The sequence below is a fragment of the Physcomitrium patens genome, chromosome 22, assembly GCF_059467195.1.
Source record: "Physcomitrium patens ecotype Gransden chromosome 22, ASM5946719v1, whole genome shotgun sequence".
In the NCBI taxonomy this organism is placed as follows: Eukaryota; Viridiplantae; Streptophyta; class Bryopsida; order Funariales; family Funariaceae; genus Physcomitrium; species Physcomitrium patens.
Genome location: NC_143431.1, coordinates 794,351 through 808,192, shown reverse-complemented (window position 1 = coordinate 808,192; position 13,842 = coordinate 794,351). Strand labels below are relative to the sequence as shown.

The window sequence follows — 13,842 nt, the reverse complement described above, 5'->3', positions numbered from 1 at the left end:
AAGAGGACCCGGATTGGATTCTTGAAATTGGATCCAATTGGCTCTTCGAACCAGGCTCACCCGTCGTGTGAATTGGTCCTTTCTCTTTCTGCTCACTCCCGTTATTGGAATCGAACGGAGCATTTTAGTATGCCCCGGCTGACTGTAACGGGGTGACTGACCCTGGCCTCCCAGTATTTGCACTGGAATTGGTCGTTGCTCCCAATATTCAAGGTAACTAAACATTAATAAAAGTCCTCTTTCTTTATATATTTTCACGGTATACTCGTGTTACAACACGACAACGTTGTGATGTTTTATAGGACCTCCAATATATGTTGACTTTGTAGAACACATGCCTTGACTTACAAGGCAAGTTTTTCTACATATGGACCACATAGTTAGCTTGATCCTCAAGCTAACAACATATGTAGCACATGGCCAACTTGTTGACCACGTTTCTAATCCAAAAAGTCAATTAAAGACACCTATAAAGTCAAAGCAGCATCTATGAGGCTTCTAAGAAGCTTCTATAGCAAGTATTATAGAATTAACTTATTTTTACTTACTTTTACTTACATCTATCTATTTATACATGTAATTACTAGCTTACATGCGTATGTCCACGACAATGTCCTAAACATCAAATAAAAGAAATAAAACAAGATTTTAAGAGTGGCTCTAAATATATAAAACTATTATCAACATAAAATCAACTTCAATAATAGCTTTTTTAAACTAACCACTTCAAAGTGATAATCTAACCATATTTTGTGACTAATTAAAATCTAATAATGTGGCTCTTATCACATTGTATAGTAAATTATACATTAAATATTTATATGCATTATTTTCACATAATAGCCGAATCACAATATAACACCATGCCAATATAAGCAAAAACATATAGATATTCATAAATGTAAGCAAAAATATACCATAAGCAAAAAGAGCCAATACTAAAGCAAATTATTATGTCAATAAGATGTGATGGCCATAAAAGTGTAATAAGTGGTTGTGTATTTCTTTGTTACGGAATTTGTATGTTATATTTGATGACAAGCAAAGATTTTTTTATTTTCACTAACACAATATGGTTCTAAAGAAGTACAAGAAATTACTTTCTATTTGAAAAATATAATACCATTATATTACTCATACATTTATTGTTAACTTTATCTAATTAGTATTCATTTTGTAAAAGCAATATTAAACTTTAGTAGGCAATTATTTACTATCTCTCAATCAAATATAATTCTTTCCAAACCTTATTGAACAACAATTAATTTATCTAACTTTGACATATGAATCTTAGATATATTGTGGACATTGCATGTAGCAAGCTACAAAGAAGTCATATTTGACTATAAGAAAAATGAAGAAACCATATTGTTTTCAACCAAAAATAATCATTCTTTGGTGGATAGATGGAAGTTAGGATATGAGAGCATGCATGTGGGTAGAAAGGTGTCACAAATATACATATTTATTCTAATAATTACCTAGATAATATGAATAGATAGAATTTAATAAAAATAGTTTAATTTAATAATATCTCTTAAAATAGCTTTTTAGAATAAAAAAACATGTTATATAAGAAGAGTTGGAATAAAGTAAATATGTTAGATGTAGAACTAATCAAAGATTTGTATGTATGTGAATATATATATATATATATATATATATATATATAAATAAAAAATAAGATTAAAATTTTATATGATTGTCATATTATATGTCTTAAAGTGTTTGTTTGTTTGTTTGTTTTTTTTTTTTTTTTTCTTATTATTATTACTTCATACTATGTTTTTGATGTGTAGAGCATACTAAAATGATAGATTATCAAAATGTAGAGAATACACAATGACTGTCTTTTAATCTCATTGTTTAAAATGAATTGATTTAGTTCCATAAATTGTGTCAAAAGTTTTGGTGATTTTTGCAAGTTTTTTTGTCTCGTAAATTCAATCATCCTTTAAAGAGTAAAGAAATCATTAATTATTGAATTTTAGTTTTTTTTTCATTTCTATTTGAGCACTTTGCTACATCTTAATTATAAATTCTTATTGAAATACAAATCTTGAGTAAATTCTCATTATTTGTATGTTTATTTTTTTTTTGTTGTAGTTGCTTTTACACAATTGTACTTGTATTTACAAATGTATACAAACATCCAAATACATAAGAATTTTTTTTGTAGTCATGTATAAAAAAAATCATTGAAACTAATACATAACTCATTAAAAATAAATTGTTGATTTTCAATAACTTGAGGCTCTAATATATCATACACATAAAATAAAACTAATATTTTATTTTAAGAATTTAGAATCAAAATATTTAAAAATAATAATAAAATTACAAATTTATATAAAATATTTGATAATTAAGCTATTTTTTAAAGATAAAAACAAAAAAATCAATGGAATCAAAATCACATAGTCTATTGTACAAATAATGCATTAACATGTGTGATTTGAATTGTCAATCTTAAAGTTGTTCTATTCAAAGATGTGCCTCATTTTAAAAATAATTTTTTACATTTATTCATATTAGATAAAATATTATATATACTTATTTATATATATATTTGGTTCAGCACCAACTCACATGCTGAAATCTTTTTGTAGAGTACTAGTTGTGCTAAAAAAGCTAGTTCTTATAAACTCCCTTTATTCCTCTTCAAGACATTTCTTTAGGAGTTGTCAATTTTTGACTTAGCAATTGCAAATTAAACTTTCATATCTTTTTTGTGGCCAGTGGCATAGGTTACTACTAACACACACACACACACATATATATATATATATATATATATACTAGCTGTAACTTATGCCCTTGTGAGTGAAAAAGTGTAAAAACTTCTAGGAGAGGTCTCTTCTAGAATCTAGGGCCTTAGAAAGCCCCATGTTGATGTGCTCATGCATTCCCGCATTCCCCAAGTTCCTTGTTCCCTTCTTCAATGAGAAGACTTCTTTATCTCTTTGTCTTATATCCAAGTTATTATATATATATATATATATATATATATATATATTTCTATATTTTTAATTTTTTTTATACAAGATTGGAAGCATTTTGTTTTTCAACTTTACTCTACATAAATAAATAAAACATCAGTATATTGTTCTTCTGCAAACCTTACAGCATCAGTAAAACACAATTTGCAAAAAATCATCAACTTTCAATTTGAGGACTTCAGATGTGCTTTCAATTTTGCAAGTTTGATGAATCAATATTAAAGACAAGAACTTTATTAACTATCTCTCTAAAATGTTAAAAAAAAATACAATATCACTTTATCAAAGTGTATACTCCCCATATCTAGGGTGAATGAGGCTCCAATCCTATTAACACCCCACAAGAGGTCACTCTAAACTTGCTCTAATTCCATGCAAAGATCACAACAGCACAAGTGTTGGTTAAGCATAAATGATCAACGCAAATCTGCACATTCACTTTAGAATGATTCTCTTCCAAAACATACACAACCCTTCGAACTGAACAAACCAGATCCATCGCTACATATCAATCGGAATGGAAGTGTTGCGCTGCGACATCGCGCATCGGAATCGAGAACCGAATCAAGGCATGCATAGGCGTCGCGATGGCTGCTGCTGCGATCGTCTCCGAATAAAGTCACTCTGTCCATTTGATTGTGGTTCGATGGCTGCTTGGATTCGTAGTTCAGATTCGCCATGTTCGGCGAGAAAACCACAACTCGACGCAGCGGAATTCCCCGTCGAACGAGCCGCGGGGACTCGTTGGACGTAGCGAACTGAATGGGGGTATCGTCCGGCACCTGGCAATTCTCGGCGAGGGAGTGCCGAGTATCCGGGATAGTGATAGTGGCACAGTTGGACAATCAGAGCATCCGGTTTCCTCCACCCTCTTCACCCCAGATTTCATCCGTCCATGGTATTTGTTCTCTGGATCCGGACACCCACCTGCGTCGATCGATGTGCTGAGGTCGCATTGCCAAGGGTGGTGCTGCGGTGTTTGGATCCAGCCGCACGCGATCCACTGCTACCTCGCTGCCTGGCTCCTGCGTCAATCACATCACGGTCCCAGAGCCCGCATTTCTTCTCCTCGGATCGGCGCCGCAGCAGTGCATTTGCCCGCCGCAGCTCAGGTGCGTTGTTGTCTTTGTAGATCTGGGTTCCTCTTCGCGAGTGTGAGTGACTTGAGCTTCTGCTGGAGAAGTTAAAGTCAGATCGGGTGCATATTCACGACGAGGATCAGTTTAATCCTATCTCAAAACGAAAATTAGGGTGGTATTTTTTTTTTTTGTTTTTGAGGTGTATTGTGGTTCTGTGTTGGATCTGTGGTGGAATTTTGTGTTGCAGCATTTATTGTTGGGATCGGAAAGAACCGCGGAATGATAGAACTTGTTAATCCAGACATGTAGGCACCTTGTTAGGTGTTAGAGAATCGCTTTGGGTTACATTGGACGTCGCAATGCAGATCTTGCTTCACCCACTGTTTGAAATTTGTTTCAATCTGTTAATTAGGCTGTTGTACAGCTCTACAAATGTGCAGAGATCTATCACTCATACACGTCCAGAAATAAAACGCTGTTCCGGCGAATAGATTCCGACACTGCCATTGTTGGAGGAACGAGAGTCTCTTTGGAACTGCTGCGATGAGTTTGTGCTGCATCTGTTAAAGCTTTAGGAAGCTGTGTTTTGGTATCGCATTTGTCACATTGTCTGGGATCAGGGATACAAACTTGTTATGATGTGGTCTATGGACTTGTCATAAAACTTGTTGACGGTGGGTTTTTCAACAGTAGTTGTTGCCTTTCTAATACGCAGTTGGGTAGAGATTGAAGAATACGTGTAATAATATTTTGTTGCTGTTTCGCTGAAGTTGGTGGCACTGCAGGTACTGACGTTAGTGGTACGAGACTCAGGCCTGGGTGGCTTTTGTAAGGTTCCAAGGGAGGGCTCAAAATGGATAACCTGATTGGGCTAGTGAACAGGATCCAAAGGGCTTGCACTGCCCTTGGTGATCATGGTGGTGAAGGTGCTGTACAAAGTCTATGGGAAGCCTTGCCATCAGTTGCTGTTGTTGGAGGGCAGGTATGAAAAATTCACTTTCAATTGATTAACGATTTTCCATAATTTCATTTACTCTGAAAACTCTTAAGTACTAAAATGTTGATGTTCTGCTCTTTTAGTTCGACAAGGTTTGAATGATGATAATTTTATCATCAGATGCTCTCAATGTCTTAAATCCTTCTTGAAAAGTCCACCAAAGCGAGACAGGTTGGACACCTTCCGCATACAGCTAGCTTGATGTTGGGTCATTGACTAAAGGATTTAATCTTCAAAACCTAGTGATGTCATGATGTTGATGACAAGAAAGTGCATACCTGTGGAAGCTCAATAATATTGAGCATGCCTTTCAAGTCAGGTTTGTGTTGGGCTGAAGTTGTGAACTTTTCAATTAATTATTAATTCGAATCTTTGTGTCTTCATTACCCATGACAGTTCCACCTAACTTTCGCTAATTCCTCGCTATTGCTCTTCAGAGTTCCGGGAAGTCTTCTGTTCTTGAGAGCATCGTCGGACGTGATTTTCTTCCTCGGGGTTCCGGTAACTAGCCAACTCTTATCCGCCATTGAGATGCTTAACTCCAAGAGCTTAGAATTGCAGAAGAACATGGAATCATGGTCGATTTTGGAGTAAAAACTGATTCTACTCCTTGAGCCTCATCTCTAACAAAACATTGAGATCCTTGAATGTAGTGCATGTGTTGCAGCTTTTCATTGCAATTGAGAGTATATAGTAATTATAACTTTTATTACTCTGGTTGTACTTAGCATGATCTACGCGTGATGTGGCAGGTATTGTTACTCGGCGTCCATTGGTTTTGCAGCTGCATAAAACTGACGAAGGCACTCCAGAATACGCTGAGTTCCTTCATATGCCCAAGAAGCGCTTTTCTGATTTTGGTACGAGATCGTCAAGTTCATCTTTAGCTTCTATGATCCTTTGGTTCGACTGTATGCCAAAGAAGGCCCACTCTTTTTAAATTGTCCTTGCGTATTGTCCTATTGAGTTCTCTAGTAGGTAGTGCCAGCAGGTTGTATCTGGACTTCAATGCTGACGGATATATCGTCTAATGTTGTGGTATTTTTAATGCAGCTGCTGTGAGGAAAGAGATCTCAGACGAGACAGATCGGATAACTGGGCGAGGCAAAGGGATTTCAGTTGTTCCAATTCAGCTCAGTGTTTATTCTCCTAATGGTACATTCTTTTTCTAGCGGCTCACTCAAGCGCATTCCCTCTTATGGCACTGTATTAGATACCTTATAGTATACTTTGGAACAGGATCTGTTATTTAGAGATTTCTTTGTTGTTAATGACATGAATTCCTTACTGATTTCAATAATCTCTGCAGTTGTGAATTTGACTCTTATCGATCTTCCCGGCCTTACAAAAATTGCTGTTGGTGAGAACACTCGACATCTCTCTCTTTGAACAAGTTTTTCACACTGATTCTGAATGTGCTCTACCTTTCTAGATCAACTTCAAAGTGTTACTGGTTTATTAACTGTTGAGAATGTGCGTTCCCCTAAACAATGTTTAATTTTTGAACGGTGTATTGTTGTGAAGATGGCCAATCGGATAGTATCGTTCAAGACATTGAGAACATGGTCCGCTCTTACATCGAGAAGGTAACTTCAATTCATCCTACTTTTGATCTCATGTTAAGTACGCTTGGCCTTCCCTAACTAGAGGCCCTTACCTTGTAGGAGGGGCTTTGTTCTTTTGATGTTTTAATTTGTAAAAGTGATTCCCTCTTCAAGAGGTGAGATTATTGGTCTTGTGGAAACTCATTGTATAGAATGTGTCTGTCTTTGTTGCAGCAAAATTCAATTATTCTTGCTGTATCTCCTGCCAATCAAGATATCGCAACTTCAGACGCGATGAAAATCGCAAGAGAAGTGGATCCCACTGGTAGGTATCACTGTGGTTTATTTTCCGTTTATGTTTTGTCTTGCGGAGTGCTTTGTAGTCACAACGAATCAAGCTCTGAGCTTTAAAGGACACCTTGCAACCATGTCATGGACCTAATACTTCTTGATCCCTTGGCAATTGTTGTATTTTTACGTTCAACCCCACACAAATCCTAGTAGTCATACTGTTCTATGTTTATTTTATGATTTGACGTCCCAGTATCAATCTGCAGGAGAGAGGACTTTTGGTGTTCTCACAAAGTTGGATCTTATGGACAAGGGGACCAATGCCCTCGATGTAAGTCGAAAGTGTACTGTTTTGTGCTTGAAATCTGCATGTTTTATGAAACAAGTTAGATTACTCGATAACCAAGTTTCTTGGTGACGAATGAGCATGTCATTGTATGTGCGTTTTGTCTGGACCAGTTTCCTTTTGCCTCAGTGGAAACATACCGCTCATGAACGTCTCTCTATTGCTGCAACAGGTCCTGGAAGGCCGTTCCTACCGTTTGAAACATCCGTGGGTAGGAGTTGTAAATCGTTCCCAACAAGACATCAACAAGGAAGTGAACATGATAGCAGCCAGACGTAGAGAACGAGACTACTTCCAGACCAGTCAAGATTATGGTCACTTGGCCAGCAAAATGGGTTCTGAATATCTTGGGAAAGTGCTCTCGAAGGTATGTGGGAACGGCTCTGACTCCTGGGAAACGTACCTGGTGTTATGTTTCAGCTGTAACTCATGGACTAATATTTCTTGACGTTTATATTGCAGCATCTGGAAGCTGTTATCAGGTCGCGTATTCCTAGCATCCTGGCTATGATTAACAAAAGCATTGACGAAATTGAGGCGGAGCTCAATCAAATTGGCAGGCCACTCGCCAATGACGCAGGGGTAAGAGAATGATGCTCTGCGTCGTCCTGTGTGTATCAGCTTGTTGTACACCAGTCATTATGGTAATTCGTGGATACCACTACTTAGCTTCGGCTACTATCTACTACGGAAGTAACAGCTCGACTATCAGATATCTAGTTAAATATCTCTCAGGTTGGTGTTATGCAACACTGACACCACATTTGAGTTTGAGATGCAGGCTCAGCTGTACACCATTCTGGAACTTTGCAGGGCATTCGATCGCATTTTCAAGGAGCATCTGGATGGAGCGTAAGTGTTATTGGCACTTCTATTCATTTACTTGTTTATTTTCTGTGAATTGAATGATCGATTCGATGTTTGTCGTTGTGCTTCAGTATTGCACTGGCGTAACTATCTTTTGGAACGAAACTTCGCTGTGCATTAATTTTGGACACTTTTGGACATTTATGGAATTGTGTCTTCTTTCAGACGGCCTGGTGGAGAGAAAATATATGCCGTGTTTGACAATCAACTACCAGCTGCATTGAAGAAACTTCCGTTCGACAAGCATTTGTCTGGACAGAATGTTCGAAGAATCGTGTCCGAGGCCGATGGGTACCAGCCCCATCTTATAGCTCCTGAACAAGGTTACAGGCGTTTGATTGAAAGTTCGCTACAATTCTTCAGAGGCCCAGCAGAGGCAGTTGTTGATGCAGTAAGTCACTCATTTGCATGCATTCGTTGACTGTTAGCTCACATATTTTCATAAGCAAAATTTCTCATTAAAACTATTGTGGTTTTAAGAGATTGGATGAACGTCAACCTATATACTCGTGGATATTTTAGTTCAAATCATAGAGTTTTCGCTTATTCATGGTTTGTTGACTACTCAGGTGCATTTTATTCTTCGGGATCTGGTTCGAAAATCGATCGGAGAGTGTTCGGTAAGCGAATGATGCTTTGAATCTTTCTGCTTTAAAGAATGTGCTTACGTTTCCAAAGTAATACATTTCGTCGGAGTGTCGGGGCTTTTCTTGGTTACTTCAACTAAATATATGTTCAGTCAATGTAATTACTTATACATTATTGACTTCAGAGCATAAATCTATGATGATGACTTCCTTTGTACAGGAACTGAAAAGATTTCCATCACTACAAGCGGAGATTGCTCAAGCGGCCATCGAATCCTTGGAGAGGTTGAGAGATGATAGTAAGAAGACTACTTTGAGGCTTGTGGACATGGAGTCCAGCTACTTGACCGTAGACTTCTTTCGAAAGCTTCCTCAAGAGATAGAGAAGGGTGGAAATGCAGCTGCCGCAGCTAATGATCGTTACACGGACAATCATTTGCGACGCATCGGTAATGCCGACATGCTTGTCAATAGAATTGCAAGTGGTATTGTGCATCTTATTTTTCTTCACATGTGAATCTGTTTCTGTGCCCGTTCTATCTGTCTACCGTCTGATTTGTTGCTCGGTGAATCTCGCTGTTGTAGGTTCCAATGTGGCATCGTACGTAGGAATGGTCTGTGACCAACTGAGAACATCTTTGCCCAAAGCTGCGGTGCACTGTCAAGTGCGAGAAGCGAAACGATCATTGATGGACCACTTTTACACTCAGATCGGCAAGCGTGAGGTGAACACCGTAACGTTGATTACTGAGTCAGACTTGGGATTGCCCAATAGCCAACCATAATTTCATGGAGTTTATTAAGAGGTCCGTCATATCTGATATTTCATACATCACTACTCTCTGTTGTGGTCCTTGAGCTGTTTTTTTACCTCGTATCTGTGCAGGGGAAGCAACTATCTGCAATGCTGGATGAGGACCCTGCGTTGATGGAACGCAGAGTTCAGCTGTCCAAAAGGTTGCAACTTTACAAATCAGCTAGGGACGAGATTGATGCTGTGGCCTGGAAATAGATCAACGGCTATACTCATTTCTCCTATATATGATCAGCGTAAATCTGACGCTCCATTTCAACAAGTAAATCAAATACGAAAGGTACTTTTGCTACAGATAGTTGCGTTTTTTCACACCTCTAAATGTCTTAGTGCTGACTTATCAATGCTTGTATTGATCAATGAACTCCACTTGAGGTATTCCTTCATCCGTTTAGAGTGAAGGTTGTTGGCAACTTAAACAGAGCCCTTAGTCTTCAGTACGAACTTGGTCCTAACCACAAGTCGGGTCGACCAGAAGTAGGTCTTTTCTTTCATTTGGGCAGTGCATGTAGTTGAGCCCGAACATCAATTCACGTTGACGATTCTTTGCACATTAATCTTATTGGAACTTTTGCAGTCGACCATTTTTCTACAATTGTCTTCATCTGAATTGTCAATCCAGCTCCAGCAATCGACCATGCGTGTTCAGAAGATATCTTGCAAATTTGCGGCATAGCTTTGATAAATATTTTATGAGATGCATGCTTTGGCCACACTTGGTTTCATTATCGCGAACATGGTGATGTCTCTTAGAGATAAGGTTGGTGATTGTCCACACAAAGAGACAGGAAATATTTTTGGCAAATGTGGTTGCCACTTTTGCTAATGTAAGGAACCTTAAGGATGTGAACTAGTGTTGTACTAGTGAAAATTATAATTCGGTTTCTAGTACGAGTTAGTTAGAATACGTATTTAGAACGGAAGGTGAGATTATGAAAAAAAATATTGATTACAATTACCTCAAATATAGACCATGGTCGAAGTCACTTCTAAATCAAATGGAATGTATTCCAAATTGATTTGACCATAACTAAACCATCTAGATCATTTTGAGCATCTTATCAAATGTTAATTAGGACATTGCAAGGGCAAAAGCTTTCGCTTCATCAACCTGTGACACCCTAAAACTAAGATATAATTAAATTTGAAAACTGGATTTTTCGATCGAATTAAAAATTCACACAGTTGAATTGACGTGTAGGACAGAACACTGGCAATAGAAGGAATATGATTCACAGAAGGAGCTCTTGCAGAGTAATATTCAGCTCGATACACGGGTAGTGGCCAGCATTGCACTAAAGAAACAGTTGCACTCTATCTGCTAAAAAGCCATCCCAGTGTCGAATGTGACAAATGTGTATAGCTTTCCAGTGTAACTTCTCACCCCTTCCAGAGTTCCCTCCGAACCGACAAGTTTAATCGAAGCACAATCCTATTTCAGTATACAAAGAGAACAATACAGCGCTTATCTGACACTTCAAGCTCTTGGTAGATGGATCCAGAAAATAGCATTAACCTGTCGTTTATTCTATCATCCCACTAGCGAGCAATTAGTGTACTATCACATTTGCTATCAGCTAATCCCGTCTTTAGGTGTACTAGCTGCAAGTACACACGAATTGGTCGTTGAATTCGTAATTTTAAGATGTAATCTGCTCTTGTCGTGCCTTTGAAACTTCCCACCTACGTCGGAAATGGACACTTTGATGATCCAACCTTCTCTACACGCCGTTGCCTCCTGGGAACTAGTCTCCCAAAGTCATCTTTGTTGTGCTAATGTACAAAACTGTGCAGACAGAGTCGATTCAGTTACAAGCCAGTAAATACAAAAATGCGAAAAGAAAACCTAACTGAGAAAAATTACTGCTAAAATGTACAGGTCGGCATAACGTCTTGCAGAGATACGATGAGAACAGTTCCAAAGAAAAGAACAACAGTTTCAGACAGGATGAATAGGAGGACGAGCTCTCACCATTATTGCCCCGAATGAAAGCATCACCATACTTGTTCTTCAACTGACCATTTACATACTCCTCTGTCTGCTCCATGGCAATGTTCATATAGCCATCCAAACAAGCCAGAATACCTAAAAGTGCAAACCAAAATAAGGCGATTATCCAGATTCATTCCATCACAGTGCCACAGCAATATTGCGTAATCTCTACACGCTGGAGGAGGAAGATCTCCATTGCTCAGAAGGCACTGTTCGCAACCGTGCAAACCATAATTATCTGGGCATAAACGCATAGGAATGGCTGGCTCTTTCAAAGGCAACAGTAGTTCAGCATGGTCCCGCAACAACCATGCGAATCGAATCACAAAACCCACAATATCACTGAATCACAGGATGTCATGAAAAGACAAGCAACTCGCTTTATGGCAAAACAAGTTCTCCAAGAAATAACCTTAATCATCCACACTCCGTCCGCCTTGGTTATAAAAGTGAAAACCCTAGATTTGAGCTATATTCAACAACAGAAAAAAAAAAAATTGATAGGGCTGGAGCGTGCAAAGCCAGAGGCCAGGAATCAGCATCTACAATCATGAAGAAAAGAGGGAGAGAAAACCGAGACGAGAATGAGAAGGCCAGGCATACCTCGATAATCCACGCCAGAATTGAGCTTGACAACTACGGGGCGGCCCTTGATGGACTTGAGAAAATCGTTGGGCGTTTTCGCAGACCCCGTGGGCTGCGCTGACGCAGCATCGCCACTCATCTTCCTAACAGAAACCACCAGGCGAGACGAGACGAGACGGGACGTCACGACGGGAGCAGCGTGACGGGGGCGGGCCACACAACAGACCTCAATGGACAAGCAGCAGCAGCGCGTCTTCACAACACGAAGACAGCGAGCTTTTCCAACCTCAACGAGGAGAAGTTTCGTCCATTTTGTTTTCGTCCACGGATATCGGGGGTTCTGACCACAATGGCCATAGGTGTTCCTTTTACGTCGACAATGACCGTGTCAATTGAGAGGTGGGTGCCAGTGGGCCTGTCACCGCGATGGCTGACCCTTGCTGAGGCACATTGTATTGCATTGTCTTTTTGTTGGCTTTGTCATTTTGGGGCCATGACTAGTCCTGGAGTTCTCTTCTTATTTATTATTACATGCAGAAAAGTTAATGTACTGTATGAATTGAAACGTCATTGTTAAGTATGGTTGTATGATGTTTGTAATGTATAATTGATGTGCATTTCTCATTAGGTGGGTATGATATTTCCAAATAATATATTATGTGAGTTAGGGACATTAGAAGATGATGAAAGATTTTTAATATTTATCAAGAAAATGGATTGGAAGATTTTTGAAGAAAATTACATATATTGGATTAAAGGATGATGACAATAGAAGCAATTGAAGATATTCAAACAAAAAAAAACATAAATAAATAGAGAAGACTTTCTCAAAGATATAAATCTTTCAAGATAACAAGATGATTTTGATTTGAATAGCGAATATGAAGAAAAAAAATTGGATGAGGACATTAAAAATATTATATGAATCAAACAAAGTTGGATTATTTGGTGCATATCAGATGATGCACAAGTTCAAAGGAGGTGGATGTCGTGTTGTAACAAGACTGTATGGTCAAAGATAATAATATGGATCTTATTATAGAAGATCCAAGTTAAAAGATAAAGTAGAAAAATATGGATGAAAAATAGGAAGGTAGTAAAACTTTTAGTAGTAATGCTGCCCTTTTAAAAAAAATTGCTTCTACTTACTTTTTAGGGCCAAAAATAAGGTAAAATAAGGTAGATTGGAAAAATAAATGATAAAGACATCTTTAGGAGGAAATTAAGAGTAAATTCTAATAAAAATTACTTAGAAAAATTAGATATTGATACCCGAGGAGAGACGGTTATCAATCTGGATTAAAATTAGACCCTAATGCACAAAACCAAGCATCTACGGCAACTCGGGGATTCTTTTGCAGATCGGAGAGTGGGGTTTGATAGAAAACTAGATAAGGTTTCTATGAACATTGGTTTGGATGATTTGGATTTGTTATGACTTTGTACGAGCTTTACAAAGTCAAGATTGTTTTTGGATGACTTGGATTTTGTGAAATAAAATAGGGTTGATGTTTCTAGTGATTTCAAGAGTTTGTAATAGTTCTATAAGTGAAATTTCGTAGATTAATGGTCATTGTTGTGCTTAATATGTGTTGTAAATCTTAGCTCAATCCAACGATTGAATTGAGGGTTATTGAGATTTAAATGGGTCAAGGTCTCAAAAAATAGAATTTTAGATCTAGTGAGGGTTTTTAAGATTTCTTGCAATCTACTAGTTGGATTGGAATGAAATTTATGTGA

General features: G+C 38.0%; 2 protein-coding genes across 9 annotated transcripts; one reads left to right on the top strand and one right to left on the bottom strand.

The window, feature by feature from the left end:
• The first annotated feature begins 3,870 nt into the window (after positions 1-3,870).
• LOC112275103 (phragmoplastin DRP1C) lies at positions 3,871-10,554 on the top strand. 8 transcript variants are annotated; one of them, XM_090246350.1, is made up of 18 exons: positions 3,871-4,111; positions 4,503-4,752; positions 4,864-5,060; positions 5,513-5,576; positions 5,828-5,935; positions 6,129-6,230; positions 6,385-6,435; positions 6,600-6,661; positions 6,854-6,944; positions 7,177-7,241; positions 7,429-7,623; positions 7,719-7,838; positions 8,038-8,108; positions 8,289-8,514; positions 8,693-8,743; positions 8,931-9,159; positions 9,296-9,435; positions 9,597-10,075. In XM_090246350.1, exons 3-18 carry the CDS (start codon positions 4,932-4,934, stop codon positions 9,720-9,722), a joined length of 1,830 nt encoding a protein of 609 aa, XP_090102476.1. In that variant the 5' UTR covers positions 3,871-4,111; positions 4,503-4,752; positions 4,864-4,931; the 3' UTR covers positions 9,723-10,075. The 8 variants fall into 8 exon arrangements, 6 of the variants coding, with proteins under 6 accessions (XP_090102476.1, XP_090102475.1, XP_090102477.1 ...); XR_016500167.1 differs by adding an exon at positions 10,102-10,554 and having other exon boundaries at positions 3,877-4,111; positions 4,503-5,060; positions 9,597-9,804; XM_090246351.1 differs by having other exon boundaries at positions 3,912-4,111; positions 4,503-4,667.
• A 198-nt stretch (positions 10,555-10,752) lies between these two features.
• On the bottom strand, positions 10,753-12,322 carry LOC112275105 (uncharacterized). Its single transcript, XM_024505132.3, has 3 exons — positions 12,121-12,322; positions 11,497-11,610; positions 10,753-11,310 (listed from the first exon to the last, which is right to left on the bottom strand). The coding sequence occupies exons 1-3, from the start codon at positions 12,239-12,241 to the stop codon at positions 11,270-11,272; spliced, it is 276 nt and encodes a 91-aa protein (XP_024360900.1). The 5' UTR covers positions 12,242-12,322; the 3' UTR covers positions 10,753-11,269.
• Positions 12,323-13,842: the final 1,520 nt, after the last annotated feature.